Source organism: Triticum aestivum, chromosome 6B (assembly GCF_018294505.1).
Source record: "Triticum aestivum cultivar Chinese Spring chromosome 6B, IWGSC CS RefSeq v2.1, whole genome shotgun sequence".
NCBI classification, from domain to species: domain Eukaryota; kingdom Viridiplantae; phylum Streptophyta; class Magnoliopsida; order Poales; family Poaceae; genus Triticum; species Triticum aestivum.
The window spans coordinates 498406524-498422485 of NC_057810.1; the positions used below are offsets into that span (position 1 = coordinate 498406524).

Sequence of the window (15962 nt, forward strand, 5' to 3'; positions counted from 1 at the left end):
CGGGAGAAGGGTGATAAGGTTTTTGGGGAGCGCTCTGCGCGACTACTGACTTCTTCGTCACGGACGCCCCGGACTCCGACGACTACTTCCCCGATGATGACTACTTCTCGACGTCGACAACCTCCTCGATGACATGGAGGACACCGACCCCAAGTCCAGTGCATCTGCTCCTGCTGTTGTGTCGTACGTGTTTCTCCCCTTTCTATTAGAGGTTCTGCTACAATTCCTTGTTCTAGTATTTGCCCTAGATATGTTAGACTCTGTTTCATATATGCAACCTGCTATACTGTCTGCTCTAGATATGTTTAGTTACGATTCATATATGAACATGTTGTTTATCTTCTCTTTGTCAAATCGCATGGCTTATTTTATCACTCCTATACTAGCCATGCTTTATCTAGTATTTCTGTTAATAAAATCATTCGATAAATTGCTCATATTTCCAACATGATCCCCTTGCCTCATTCCCGTGCCCGCAGCAGCCGAGCAGGAGACCTCGCACCCGAGCCTTCCCTCGTCCAGGAGGTAGGAGCCCGAGCTCCTCGATCCCTCCTCGCCGCCCCATGCACTCCGGTGAGCCCTGCCGCTGCTTCCCTCTCCCTTCGCCTCGCGCTCTTTCTCCTTCTCTCACCTCTCTGTCGCTCGTGTCTCTCTGTTCAAGCAGGACCACCCCCGCCACCATGGATGGTTGTGCCCCGCGCCCGAGCTCTGTCGGCCGCTGCCGTTGCCCGGAACCGAGGCCGGATGACTCGATCCGCCCGTCCCGTCCGGTTCTCGCCGACCCCATCGCCAGGGCCCCCTGCCGTCTTCTTCCCCATTGCCATGCTCTTGCTGTTGCTTCTGTTTCTTCAGAAACAAGAGCAACAGCGGCTCACCCAGTTCAGTCCCGAGCGTTGACCGCGCCTCCAGTGACCTCCAAGGCCCAGCGCGCCCCTCCTGCAGCCTCCCCTCCAATCGGGCCAAGGCCCATGGTGAGCCTCCAGCACCTCTGCTCTTGTTGGCCCAGCCAGATTCAGCCCGATCATGTTTTTTTCCGGTTCTGCGATTTTCGCATTTATCCAGAGGACGACAGTTTTACAGAAAAGACCCTCATGTTCATGCATCAATAATTCACAAACCATGAATCAGAATTAAATAAACTATCTATGTAAGATGCTCAGTTTTTCATGTACTTTCATAATAGGCAACTCTCATCCATGTTTAAAATGTTTAAACTTACTGTTTGTTTAAATTTGCTTAAATGCCATGTTAATATGCTTTATTTCATAACTAAATAACCGTAGCTCCAAATTTAATAAATTTTATATGTAAATGGGGTAGAAAAATGCATAGTTTAACATGGTGACATTACTTTGCATGTTTAACAACCCTAAAATACGGTTTAGGGCAGAACAGTACCAAATCTAAAATATGCACATGGGGATTTTCCGGAATTGTTGTTTGTTATTTCCGGCCTCATTTAAATTGCCTAAAATGTGTAGTTTACTTGTGCTTCACCCCTTGCCATGTTTAAAAACATTTAATATTGTTGGGTACATAACCGAGAGAGAACTAAATAATTGTTGTGGTGTTCCGTCAATATGCAATTTGTTGCATATTGAGCTCCACTTAATTTGTAGTTTGTGCACTTTGCCATGCCATGCCTTTTTAAACCGGACATGCATCATCCTTGGTTGTGCATCATGCCATGTTTATGCTTGTGTGCTTACCATGTTGCTTGCTTCTTTTCGGTTTGCATCTCTCGTTAGCTTCAGATTCGTTCCGGAGTTGTGAGGATTCATTCAACTACGTCCGTTTGTCTCCTTCTTGGACTCGTTCATCTTCCTTGTTGGATCTTAGGCAAGATGACCATTACCCTCGATATCACTTCTATCTTTGCTTGCTAGTTGCTTCGTTCTATCGCTATGCTGCGCTACCTATCACTTGTTTACCATGCCTCCCAAATTGCCATGTCAGCCTCTAACCTTTTCACCCTTCCTAGCAAACCGTTGCTTGGCTATGTTACCGCTTTGCTCAGCCCCTCTTACAGCATTGTTAGTTGCAGGTGAAGTTGAAGATTGCTCCATGTTGGACAGGATTATGTTGGGATATCACAATATCTCATATTTAATTATTGCATATATATACTTGGTAAAGGGTGGAAGGCTCGGCGTTATGCCTGGTGTATTTTTCCACTCTTGCCGCCTTAGTTTCCGTCATACTGGTGTTATGTTCCTTGATTTCGTGTTCCTTACGTGGTTGGGTGATTTATGGGACCCCCTTGACAGTTCGCTGTGAATAAAACTCCTCCAGCAAGGCCCAACCTTGGTTTTACCATTTGACTACCTACCACCTATACCTTTCCCTTGGGTTTTCGTGAGCTCGAGGGTCATCTTTACTTTAGCCCCCCCCCCCCCCCCCGGGCTAGTGCTCCTCTGAGCGTTGGTCCGAACCGAGCCGCCTGCGAGGCCACCTCGGGGAAACTCGAAGTCTGGTTTTACTCGTAGCCTGTCTCATCCGGTGTGCCTTGAGAACGAGATTTGTGCAGCTCCTATCAGGATTTGTCGGCACAGTTGGGTGGTCTTGCTGGTCTTGTTTTACCATTGTCGAAATGCCTTGTAAACCGGGATTCCGAGACTGACCGGGTCTTCCTGGGAGAAGGAATATCCTTCGTTGACCGTGAGAGCTTGTAATGGGCTAAGTTGGGACACCCCTGCAGGGTATAAACTTTCGAGAGCCATGCCCGCGGTTATGTGGCAGATGGAAATTTGTTAATATTCGGTTGTAGAGAACTTGACACTTGACTTAATTAAAATGCATCAACCGCGTGTGTTGCCGTGATGGTCTCTTTTCAGCGGAGTCTAGGAAGTGAACACGGTTTGGGTTATGTATGAACGTAAGTAGTTTCAGGATCACTTCTTGATCACTTCTAGCTTCTCGACCGTTCCGTTGCTTCTCTCCTCGCTCTTATTTGCGTATGTTAGCCACCATATTTGCTTAGTGCTTGCTGCAACTCCACCTCATTACCACTTCCTACCCATAAGCTTAAATAGTCTTGATCTTGCGGGTTTGAGATTGCTGACTCCTCGTGACTCACCAGATACTACCAACAGTTGCAGGTGCCGATGATACCAGTGCAAGTGACGTAACCGAGCTCAAGTGGGAGTTCGACGAGGACCTTGGTCGTTACCATGTTTCATTTCCGGATGATCAGTAGTGGAGCCCAGTTGGGACGATCGGGGATCTAGCATTTGGGGTTATCATCTTTTCATTTGGATTTGACCGTAGTCGATCTATGAGTGTATTTTGAATGATGTATGAATTTATTTATGTATTGTGTGAAGTGGCGATTGTAAGCCAACTCTCTTTATCCCATTCTTGTTCATTACATGGGATTGTGTGAAGATGACCCTTCTTGTGACAAAACCTACAATGCGGTTATGCCTCTAAGTCGTGCCTCGACACGTGAGAGATATAGCTGCATCGTGGGTGTTACACGCACCATCCTCCCGAGCTCAATCAGACTCCGCCTCGCGCTTCACCGAGGCGCGGCGACGGGACGACCCGCTTTCGCCCTCGAAGCGGGCGCGCGTCGTGGTGGCTGATCGCGGCCACCGCTGGAGGAGCTATCGTCGGAGGAGGAGCCGCTGAATCTCGGCGAGCTGCGAACACCGCCAGGAGCCGGTCCGCCTTCGCCCATGTCGCGCCCGTCGCCAAGGCCAAGCACCTCGTCGCTGCCATCGTCTTTAGGGCAGCACCCAGCACGGTGGCCATCTTCTCCGAACACCCTCACGTAGAGGGTCGCGTCGCCGTCGTACTTGAAGTGGAGGGTGCACCACCGGCCCAGGCCACGCGCGGGGGCAAACGTCTGCCAGCCCCGGGCCAAGGCCACGTTCCCGGCGACGGAGATCTCCACCGTGACCTAGGAGGCCCTGCTGCTGCAGCCGTCTGCCTGCAGCCAGAGCCCGCCAGGGCCAGCGGCCGGCAGTTCGCCGGCGAAGAAGCAAGGGGGCAAGAAGAGATGGACAACGGGGGCTTCCGCCCCTCCCCATTTATAGCCCAAGGGAGGCCAACCGCCGGCCTCCACGATCACAGGTAATGATGACTCTTTTTACATGCAACAGGGACTCGTCAAATCGGGCAGTTGCCGAGGCAGCGTGGGGAAGTGGAGACTCCCACGTCCAATCAACCGCCACGCGGCGATCAAGGCCGCAGGCTGTTGGGGCCCGCGGCGCTCCGCACTTGCCCTTTGGCTTCGCTACTAAGCCAAGTTCGAGCGCGCCTTGGGCCCGGGGGCTACTGTCGGCATTCTGGGAACGGGGGTCCCCAGACTTGCCTGCCTGCGGCCTGCGGCGTGGCTCAGCAGTGGCCCAGTACGGCCCGTCTTCGTCAACCCAAGTTCAAGACCCTCGCGAGGGGCCAAGCCTCGCGGGGCGGACGACGCAAGGCCTCCTTAGGGGCGGCCTCGCCAGGCAGGCTCGCGAGGAGGCGGAGAGATCAAGGCAAGGAGTACCTCGCGAGGTGCTCGTGACGCAAGCCATGACGATCAAGACCAGACGGGCGCCAGCCTGCGCAGTGTCCTCGTTTCCTTTTTGGTGCAAAGGGGGCAAGCGCAGGAGCGGAGTACCGAGGCATCAAGCAAAGGTTTCCATATCGATGCAACGAGACCAAGACCAACAGAGCGGCAGGACGAAGGTCACCATGGAGCCCAAGGCGGCGTCATCACCAGTGCCTTTGGCAGTCGAAGACCACCTTTAGTCAGGATAGCTTGTACTAGTTGTCGCCTTTCAAAATGGCCGTTGTTGGCTCCCTTCCCGCTCAATATTTGGGAAGAGAACCATGGCCTCTATAAATAGAGATAGTCACCATAGTAGAAAGGGGACAATCTCATCTAGAGCCAACAAAGACGGATCAATTCCTCTCCAAGCACACCACCACAAGAACACCCCTCGCGAGGCTGTTCTTCCTTTGTACTGTTTATCATCAGCCCCAGAGGCAACCCATTACAGCACACACTGGATTAGGGTATTACACCACAAGGGTGGCATGAACCAGTATAAACCCTGTGTCTCTTGTGTTGTTCATCGTGCTAGCTAGAATCGCGGCGAGGTTTTGGGGCGTGAATCGGTAGGGAGAAGATCTTCGTGCGCACCCCAGAGTTTGAACCTTAAGGGTTTTGTCGGAACCCGATATCCGACACTCTCATCATGCAATAAATCTTCGGGCCAAGGATATACCCACAAACTATCGTTGGTGATGTGGCAGCTCTGGAAGCATAGGAATACAATTTGTTTGATGGTGTAGCCCCCTCAGTGAGCTTTGTAATTGCGAGAGTTGATAGCGAGGGTAGAGCGTGGAAGCTTGGGGGCCTATTGAAAGGAGACATGCCGTCCTTCTTTAGGTCCTTGGCTAGGTGGGTGATGACGAGTAGTTAGCATTTGCGGTTAAACCTCTCGGTGAAGGTAGTGCCTTCGTGTAACCGCATGTAAGACACTCGTGGACGGGCCTGTTTTCCCCTCTTCTTCTTTAATGTATGATATACACGTTTGTGTGTATCTTAGAGAAAAAGAAACTTAATCTGCGGCCTCACATGAGCATCCCATACTGTAATTTACAGGGATTTCAAAAGAGAGGATATTTTCTAAACCCATGGTTAGTTTTTGCCTCCATAAATGTATCAGCACCAGATACATTGTATTCCGTAGCAGGGCAGGAATAGGTGTGAGGATTATTTGGACCATATTGTCTGGAATCATCTTCCAGATGAAAATATGAGCCTCATTTATGTGTGCCTTAATTGCTTTACATGTATTTGAGAGTGAACTTTGAAAGAACAAAAAGTTGACCCGATTATGCTCCTGATTCCTGACTATATTTCCGCGTATTGGCCAGGTGCGAGAAGAAGAATGGCTGTCCCCTGCAGTCGCTTCAGTTTTTGATCATTCCAACAGTGTCAGCAGCTAGAGTTCCAGCGGGCCGCAAGCTGCAACCAGCCTAACAATCATGTTCGAAATGCAAGCAGAGGCACTGACGCGCTCATTTCTCGTTTGATTATTTTTTTTTGAACACTGCAACAATTTGCCCTCGTCTCCGCGATATGCGCCATGTGCCCCTCGCCTGATGCATGGGCGCCCAAATGACAGCTCCACGAGGAGTTCCACGCCTTCCACTACCCCAACGCGCAGGCCTCGTCGCTCCTCTCCTCTCCACCGCCACGCCCAAAGTCACATTTGCCTATCTCTTTTTTTATGCCAAGCACGTAGCTGGAGCCTCGAGGGACCTGATTGAGATTGACGACACGAGGGATATAGCCAGCCAGCCATCAAGTCAGAAGAAAGACGAGCAGAGGAGAGAGAGAGCTACAGCCTAGAGCTTTGCTTCCACGCCATGGGTAACTGCTTCGGCTCCGAAGAGGCCGATGTGGAGGCTGTCAAGGCGATGGCGCATCATGCACATGCCAGAGGTATCGCCATGATTCTCAATTGATCTTGCTCTACCTTGGTTCCTTGATGGGATTCATCGTGTATTTTGTTTGATACTTACAACTTCTGACGCATGCAATCTTTGCTCATTTTACTCTCGCAGCATCGATGGCGAGGCCCGGCATGGTCGCGCCCCAGCCCAATGCACCCGTAGCAATGAGCTCCCCGGGGCAGCCTCGGAAGTCGCCGAGCGCGCCCACGACCTCCAGCAGCGGCAGCGGAAGCAGCCGTCCGGTGGCTGGAGGCGGCACGAATGGCGGCAGCGAGGCCAGCCCCAGCCGGGAGGGGAGGATCCTGGAGGCGCCCAACCTCCGGATCTTCACGTTCGCGGAGCTCAAGGCCGCCACGCGGAACTTCAAGTCGGACACCCTCCTCGGCGAGGGCGGGTTCGGGCGGGTGCACAAGGGCTGGGTCGACGAGAAGACCATGAGCCCGGCCAGGAGCGGCGCCGGCATGCCCGTCGCCGTCAAGAAGCTCAACCCCGAGAGCCTGCAGGGCGTCCAAGAATGGCAGGTGAATGAAGCTACGTGTCTTTTGGTCAACCCGAACCATGTTCTGAATTATCGACGTATTCACGTGAGCTGGGCATAGCATTGCATAATTCCCAACCGAAATGTGTGTGTGTGCCTTCCATGATGATGCATGTTCAGTGATTGGCACGCACGTTGGCATGATGCCATTGGAGTTGCTGATTCGTGGCGGAATTGGTGTTGCAGTCGGAGGTGAATTTCCTGGGAAGGCTCATCCATCCCAACCTGGTGAGGCTGCTGGGGTACTGCTGGGAGGACAAGGAGCTCCTGCTCGTGTACGAGTACATGGCCAAAGGCAACCTCGAGGATCACCTCTTCAGAAACGAACCACGGAGTAAAAGTCCCGGCACATACATATCAGCAGATTAAAGATGCAGACTGGGATAACCTGAGGCTAACACGAATAGCATTGTGCCCACCTGCAGAAGGCGCGGGCGCGTTCCAGCCGCTGTCGTGGAGCCTCCGGCTGCGCGTGGCGATCGACGCGGCGCGCGGCCTGGCCTTCCTGCACTCCTCGGAGAAGCACGTCATCTACCGGGACTTCAAGGCCTCCAACATCCTCCTCGACACGGTACGTGCCGTGCGTGCGCCGCCGCTCGCCGGCGATCCTTCACGTTCCGCATCGGTCACACGCGCGCATCGTACACGTCTAATCTAACCCTCCTCTCCCGCGCTCGCGCACCGCAGCAATTCCACGCGAAGCTCTCGGACTTCGGGCTCGCCAAGGACGGGCCGGCCGGCGGCAGCAGCCACGTGACCACCCGGGTGATGGGCACCTACGGCTACGCGGCGCCGGAGTACGTGGCGACGGGGCACCTGTACGTGAAGAGCGACGTGTACGGCTTCGGCGTGGTGCTGCTGGAGGTGCTGACGGGCCTACGCGCGCTGGACACGGACCGGCCCAGCGGCCAGCACAACCTGGTGGACTGGGCCAAGCCGCACCTGGCGGACCGCCGGAAGCTGGCGCGCCTCATGGACCCGCGCCTCGAGGGCCAGTACTCGTCCAGGGGCGCGCAGCGGGCGGCGCAGCTCACGCTGCGCTGCCTCGCCGCCGAGCACACCAACCGGCCGTCCATGAAGGAGGCCGTCACCGTGCTGCAGGAGGTCGAGTCCATGTCCAAGGGCGCCGCCAGACCGGGAGACGGCTCCGTCGGCTCCGCCTCCCCGCGACCAAACAACGCACGGAGCGGTCAAGGTTACGGCCAGTCGCCACGGCCAGGGTACGTATCGGAACGGGCCAGCCCGGCCGGCAGCCACGGCAGCCAGCACCCGTCTCCTCGAGTGAGGTAGCGACTGCAATTGTTCTGCGGCGCTTGGATTTGCACGTGGCGCGTGCTAATGACGTTGCTGCGTCTATCCTCTGAGCATGTTATTCTCATGTGTCATATGGACGGATGTGCGGTAATCTGTAGGTAGGCATGTTCGTATCGGAACTCAACTCGCACATCGTCAAACAAAAAAATGATTCACCCTGGAAGCCAGTTCAAATTTTGTTGCGAATGTCAGAGATCATATGGGGTCGCCTTTGCGGAATAAGGAAATCATGATCAACTTGCAGCCCTCACATTCTATTAGAGCATCTCCACTAAATCCTCTAAATAAGAATTCAGACACTTTTTGCGCAGATCCTAAAACAGATTGTCTAAAACCACCCCCCACATTTTTTTCCCCTCCTATTTCTCTTCCTTCAGTGCATATACGACTTACTTGAACTCCTATTGCATCACGATTATTAAAACTTTTATGTTTTCACCGCATACAATCGAATAACAACATTTCAAGTCCATGATTCCATCCAGTATAACATAGAATCGAAAATGAACCGAATGATGTAGGTAAAACATGAAAACACATGAAAAACTATTACCCACGGAGCTGCCACATATGCTCAACTAGGTCATCACAAAGTTGTTCCGCTTAGTCTTCTATCTGTGGATGCACTTCAATAGATGTGTAGGTTTGGTCTTGATGTCCCCACACGATCATACTCAAAGTCTTCCTCTTTGATCTCACATGATGTCATCATTTGCCAAAATATTTTTTGATCCCAAAATCTAGTAGGTACATGAACAAGCGCACATCGACTTGCAATATCCCAAATGCTCGCTCAACATCCTTCCCGGCTGATTGAACCTTGTTGAAATGAACTATCTTCTCGTCTTGTGGGTTAGAAATTTCTTCACAATTGTGAACCACAAGGGATATATGCCATCAACAAAAATAGTAGTCCACTAGGTATTGGTGACCATTGACTATAAAGTTCACCACTGGAGCATCGCCATCGACATCGATGTCATTGTGCGACCAAGGTAACCCAACGTACGAGTGTCAAATCCATAAATCTTGGGAAAGCAACGGCTTCAAGGATGATGGTTGGATCAATGCAACAGTTTTCAATAATTGATATGGGGGGCAATGTTTTTGCTCCTATGTGCACATGCTCCTATGTGAAAAGGAAAATAATGTTCTTTTAATAATATACCTGTTTCTACAACAAACTTGTTTGTGTCTTCTAAATGTGAGTTTTTTTTTCTCTCTGACAAAACAACATATGTTGTGGAAAGAGAAACAAAAACTATGCTCTAAAAGCATTTTTACATCACAACATATGCCATTTCTTCACAAAACATAACACACATGTACAAACACACGAACATGTTTTTGTTGACATTTTCTTTTACTATTTTCTTAATTTAGTGCTCATCCAGGAGCATATGAGCCTAAGCTCTGTTTTGAATACCTGATCTGGTGACGTCATTTATGAGAGTTTGTTCGACTGCAACATCTAACCGATTGTCCAAAAAAAACCTAACTTTATTTACTAACCGACTTAGATTTTATTTTTTACGAAAAGGCGATTACCCCGGCCTTTGCATCACATGATGCACACAGCCAAGCACACATAGATTGGACACAATTGACAATTTCAACATAATTCACTCTCGGACTCTGACATGTACAGAACAATACGACCAATGAGCAGATCATACCACTATTGCACATTCAAGCATTCAGTTATAATATAGAGGCCAAAAAGCAATGGCAGCAGCCAAAAAAAACAAAGGGATTCAATGCGCTGAATATTGCACAGTACATGCTCATGACACAAAAAACTAGCACCTGCCCATATTTACCTGCTACTACTTCAACAGCTGTTCTATTCTGATGGACCAAGGGTTGCCTACACGACGTGCGCAAGGCAAATCTCAGTCATTTACTAAAACTCAGAAGTCAGAATTTCTCCACCAAAACTAAAATCTGTCAGAAGCATTCGCCCAGCACATTCAGCACCGATGCCACCTGATGAGGAGATGATGATTATATTCCACAAGCTTTGTTTGTTGGCTCTAGTGTCTGTCAGATGCAAAATCGGGCTATGAAACTTTAGCACTCTCTCTGGACAGCATTTCTTCTTCGGCATGTCTCAGGGTCTCCCGGAAAGCTTGCAGGGAGCTGGACGCGAAGCTCTCCAAGGACTGAAGCACCCGGCTCAAGCTTACGTGCAGGCTGTCTGCTTCAAGAAAATGCGCCTGGTACGTTTGCGCCGTTGGAAGCAGGCTCTGCCGGCCTGGCACAAGGGCCAGCTTCTTGTTCAGTGTGTCTGCCTCCCTGTTAATCTCCACGGACTTCCTCTCCAGAATCCTGTTCCACTTTTCTCTTTCCCGGGTTACGAAGATCAGCTCGCTTTGCTCAACAGAGGCTCTGTGCTCGCACTGGTTGCGTACGCTGGAGACAAGGGCTTGCATGGCGGTAACCACTTCCTTCTCGGAAATCCGATCCATGGCTTGAGACCAGGTGTTGCAGATGACAAACACAAGAGGCGCACCCACCCTTCCAGGAGAATAAGGAGGAGCTCCGTCGGGCGTCTCCTCCTGCTGATAGTTGAGACACAGTGCCAGCCATCCGTTCAGTGCCTTCACGAAGCTCCTTTGCGCATTTACCCAAGAGCAGAAATTTACAATCCATTTAACCAAGTCCACTTCAAGCTCCATCGCTAGATCCCGACTGATCCCGCCGGAGATAGCCGAATCCAGGTTTTTCGCCTCCGATATTGCTTCACACTGAGTCTGGTAGCAGTCCAGCTTTTCTTGCCACATCTTCACAAACCTACAAAGAGAGGTTGTCAGTCTTTTGATGCAAGCTAGGTTCTGTGGGATAAGAAATGCAAGATTGCAAAGAAAGAAACCGACAGTGTTCAGGAAAGTTCACCTAGGGTAAAAGCATGTAGGGATATTGATTACTCGGAAACATGAGTTTTTTTTTAACATACATGTGCACTGTAAATGCAGGGCTGTAGAGTTAGGCAGTTAGCCTCTACACAATATGTAAAAATTTCCAGGCAGCTGGACTGAAACTTAATAACGTACTGGACTGAGAATGTTACTCGTGATCTAAATGCGCTTATATTTCTTTACGGAGGGAGTACTTCTTAATAGAAGATTGTACAAACTAGACAAGCAGACAACCAGTGTAAAGGTGGAAGTAGTGTACCGACAGGGAACTAACTGAAATATGTACCTAAGATGTCAAGGCAAAAAATTAGAGCGTACCCTTGGATTAAGGCCATAATTTGTGGGCACAATTCCTCATCCCTAACTCTGTTTATCTTTTTTGAAACCTTAGCAATAACTCGCACAGCCATTCTTATTTTTGCCGACAGCTTCCTGACCAAATTTTGAGTTGCATCGATCTTCTGAGCTTCAGCACCCTTTTGATCCAAGAACTTCAGCCGCTTGGAGTTCTTGGCTAGCAGGAGGCGCATTTTCTCTTCAGACTGGAAGAGGAGAATAGAACAAAAATAATCAGATGTAGCACAATAGTTAACACGGGTGCGGTCATATGAGAAAAATAATCTCAGTTTAAAAGAAAAAGCACGTCCCACATTATTGAAAGTAGTGCTGCATAAGAGATTTTCATCCTAAAATGATCATCCGTTTACTAAGGAGCCAACAAGATAGTTTAAATGAAAGTTAATATTGTTATGCATGAGAAACCTACTAAAAAGGTAGTGTAGCATCCTTTTTTTGCATGGGTTAGTATAGCATCCTTTCAAATGAAACTAAACATCAGAAGAGAAACCCACAAACTCAAAAGTACATCTAATACCATTACAGAAGTGGTTAAATTTCTTTAAATATGGCACGCAAATTTAAATATTACTAATCTGGGTATTTGGTCTCCAGAAAGGAGCTTTTACACGATATTACTAGGACCTTTTCCTAATGAAGTAGAACACCTGGCATTCCATTGATCTCAGCCTTGCCATGCTAGGATCAACATTTCATCTTTCTGGAGATGAAATGTCATTGCGCAAACATGGCACTATGAAAAGATGCATTGTGCACCCGCAAAAAAAAAAAAAAGATGACATTGTGCTCTCAGTAAATATTTGTCACCAGTAGTATTTAGTAGGAGTCAAACAAAAAAAAATTGCATCCTGTAAATAGTTAACTTGATAAAGTACTCCAACATACCTAGTTACTAACATATCATTCCAGCACAGAGTAAATTCAGGTATTACTTCAACAAAATCGAAGGTGAATACATACCTTAACCTCATTATATAATTTCTTCTCCCAGATATAGAGTTTCTGCAGGGTGACTGATAAGCTTCTCCCCCCTTCAGCCACCTTCTTCCAACCTCCAACATCCAACTCGTCACCTCCATGCCCTGAATTTGGTAATGCAGCCGTTGACACCATCCGAGACGAAACTATTTCGAAATACCAATAAATCGATCAGTGACACCAAGAATCGACGACACCAAAGTATATCAGAGTATATATACACCAAAGTATATCAGAGTATATGTACACCAAAGTATATCAGAGTATATGTACACCAAAGTATATCAGAAAATATGCCAGTTCTAGAAGCAACAAATAGGTCGCCATAACATCAATGAAACTAAACTAATCAGAGTACATGCATGAACTCACCATGGTACACTGAGCTGCGGGGGTGGTATTGGTAACTCCGCCTGTCGACCTCCAGGATCGGTCCGACCGCCCAGACTGCATCGGCCGCTCGAACAAACTGTGCCTTGATCTCCCCGGCGAAGTCTGCAGTCTCCGATGACTTCCGGTGAGTGCGAACGGAGGCCGCGACATTAGGCTGCGCTGGCGCCTGTTGCCGCGCCATGCCACCCCCGGAGAGCACTCCCTTATCGACAACACAATTCTCCTCTTCGCTGCTGCTCATGCCGCCGACCGAGCTGCGTCGGCTGCGAGCACCGCCACTCCCGGTCATATAGTGCTCGCTGGACACCTCCTTGACGACCGCGTCGTCCTCCTCGAGCTCCGGGATGCCCTCCTCCTCCCGCACGTCCCGCGAGCACCGGCTCGGCGTGTACGGTGTCGTCGCCGTGGTCCCGGCGCCGGCAGCATCGTAACAGTAGTTGTCGTGCACCTGGTAGTCGTCGAACACATTGAAGAAGTCCCACGAGCTCGCCCTCGGCGGCGACGGCGGGGGTGCAGCCGCCCTACCTGCCGGCGTGGTCACTCCTCCGTACGAGTAATACCGCGCGTTCCCGCCCGCCGGGTCGGAGGAGCCGAGGTAGACGCGCTCCGACGCGGGCGCGCGCTGCTCGACGGCGACCGAGGCCGGAGGCGGGCGGCTCCGCGCGTAGTAGAGCTGCAGCGACCCCGGCGGGTACCCGAACGGTGGCTCAGGCTCGTAACTGTAGCCGTAGCCGTAATGCGGGAACTGAAGCGCGTACGGGTGCGGGTGGTGGAGTTGGTCGTGGCGGGCGTCGTCGACGCGGCGGGGAGGCGAGGAGGCGACGGAGCCGGAGTCGGATCCGGAGGAGGGCGCGAAGTCGATGTGCGAGGAGGAGTGCGGGGGCGAGGAGGGCTGCGCCGCTGGAGGGGGGTCGACGGCCTTGGCATTGGCGGCGGCGGGGAGCGTGATCCCCGGGCGCGGGCGGGCGGAGGCGGAGACGAGGAGGAGGTGGAGCGAGGAGGAGACGGAGAGGAGCGAGCCGGCGAGCGCGGCGTGCGCGGCCCCGAGCGCGTCGCGGTGGCGGACGGCGACCGCGAGCAGGTCGGCGCGGCCGCGGCACAGCGCCACCGCCTCCTGCTCGTCCAGCTTGGACCCCTTGCAACCCATCGCCGGCGCGTCCTTATTCGCTCGGTCAGCTAGTGCAACTGCCAATCACCACAGTCCTAAAACGATCGGCCCCGGGCCGGGCTTATAAGCGGCCGTGTCCTCCCGCCATGATGATGACACCGACGGACTTGGGGGGTTGATGGGGAAATGATATGGAGGCGTGCGGAGAGGAGGCGAGGGCTGTGTGTGTAGTGGAGGCGGAGCGGAGCAAAGTGGGGGAGGGGGTGGGAATCTCCTCTTGCCGTTTTGCTTGGCGAAATTTGTTTGCACTCGCTCGACTCGCTCCTTCCTTCTTTTTCCGGGCTCGATATGGCAGGGGCAGGGGCAGGGGCGCCCCTTGTTTTCTTGCGGTGGGGGAAAGGCCCACACGCACCCACCCATACAACGATAGACGATCTCTTCTAATAGTATCTGCGGCTACGCCTCCGAGTGTGGGGAACGTGACGGGAAACGGAGGGGGGGACGACAGGCCAGGCGAGGGCAGCACCACCAGGCCGTCATGTTATTTTCGCCTCTCTCCATTTAACCAGTTTTGTTTGCTTCCTTTTGGATGGAAGCGAGGCGAGGACTGCTGCTGCTGCTGCTGCGGCTGGCGAGGCGGTGCTGTGCAGGGCGCCATGGAGTTGCGCGCAGGCTTTGGCTTTGGCTTGGTGGCATGGCACAGGCATTGACGCCCGGCTTGATGGCCGCGGTACGGCCTTGACCGGTCTCCGTCTCCATCACCGGATCAACGCCGAGTGCCCTGCTCTGCTCTGGCCAGAGGATACGCTGCGGTGGCGCGCTGCTGTTTTCCCTGCTGGGGGCTGCCGTGCCGCGCTAGGCTTAAGGTTTTCGCATTGTCATTGCATTTTTTTCCCTTTTTCTTTTGTTGGGAAAGGCCGAAAGGCTACTGGAGTGCCCATCCATTACTGTTAGTAGGGTGTGCAGGACTCTGCAAAATCTCAGCCGAGTAAAAGACCAATCGTACCACTGCCCGAATGAGATGATGATCATGTACCGCCCCGGCGACAGGCCGTCTTTTGCTTTGCCTTTTCTTCGCCTCTTTGCAGCCCATGCCACATTGTTGACGCTTCTTCCACGCTAAGGCTTGGCTATTTTCAGGATGGAACATGCACCTGATATAAATATGACTCACGCTTCAACTAGGCACACAAATTAGTCAGAAAGAAATTACGGAGCCACGCAAAGCGAATGTTAGAATAGGTCCCTCTTGGCCTCTTATCATATCTTGTGGCATTGTTATGGCTTTCTACTCCGAAATTGTTGTTCTGATCCTGAGCTCACGTGAGCTTGCGTGAACAGTAAAATCAAAATAAATGTAAAAAATTCAAAATATTCTGATTTTCTTTTGTCAAACATTGACAAATGTTTTGCTAGCTTGTAAAATTTCATCATGAAATGATGTTCATCAAAGACGTGGCAGATAAAAGCAACATGTGGCAGATAAAAACAAAATCGATGCTCAAGAGTATGTTTTAAAAATAACATTATGGAGCATAGTTTTTTTGCCACGTTTTCCATGAATGTCATCTATTGATGAAATTTTGCAAGCTATCAAAACATTCATCAATATTTCACACAAAAAATCAGATTTCTTTTTATATTTTTATTTTTATGTTCACCCCAGCTTACATGAGCTCGAGATCAGAACAGCCACATCCTTTCAACTTCAACTACATTGCTTGGACTCAAGTGCATTGTAGAAAGGAGGCTAACGATCTAAGCTCATGAAGAAATAAAGTTGTTGAGACGGGCAAGTAAATCATATGCTTTTAGCATTTGCCTCTGGTCTTTTGTTATTTGAGCACCATCCTCCAAGAGCAACATGACAATGGTGTACAAACTTGTTGGATAAAATAGAATT

General features: G+C 50.8%; 2 protein-coding genes across 2 annotated transcripts; one reads left to right on the top strand and one right to left on the bottom strand.

The window, feature by feature from the left end:
* Window positions 1-6366: 6366 nt before the first annotated feature.
* LOC123137663 (probable serine/threonine-protein kinase PIX13) lies at window positions 6367-8281 on the top strand. Its single transcript, XM_044557489.1, has 5 exons — window positions 6367-6442; window positions 6565-6974; window positions 7178-7325; window positions 7417-7562; window positions 7679-8281. Exons 1-5 carry the CDS (start codon window positions 6367-6369, stop codon window positions 8279-8281), a joined length of 1383 nt encoding a protein of 460 aa, XP_044413424.1.
* Window positions 8282-9986: 1705 nt separating this feature from the next.
* On the bottom strand, window positions 9987-14452 carry LOC123137662 (protein ALTERED PHOSPHATE STARVATION RESPONSE 1). The gene is made up of 4 exons (XM_044557488.1): window positions 12931-14452; window positions 12541-12704; window positions 11542-11765; window positions 9987-11098 (listed from the first exon to the last, which is right to left on the bottom strand). The coding sequence occupies exons 1-4, from the start codon at window positions 14096-14098 to the stop codon at window positions 10366-10368; spliced, it is 2289 nt and encodes a 762-aa protein (XP_044413423.1). The 5' UTR covers window positions 14099-14452; the 3' UTR covers window positions 9987-10365.
* Between the last annotated feature and the right edge of the window lie 1510 nt (window positions 14453-15962).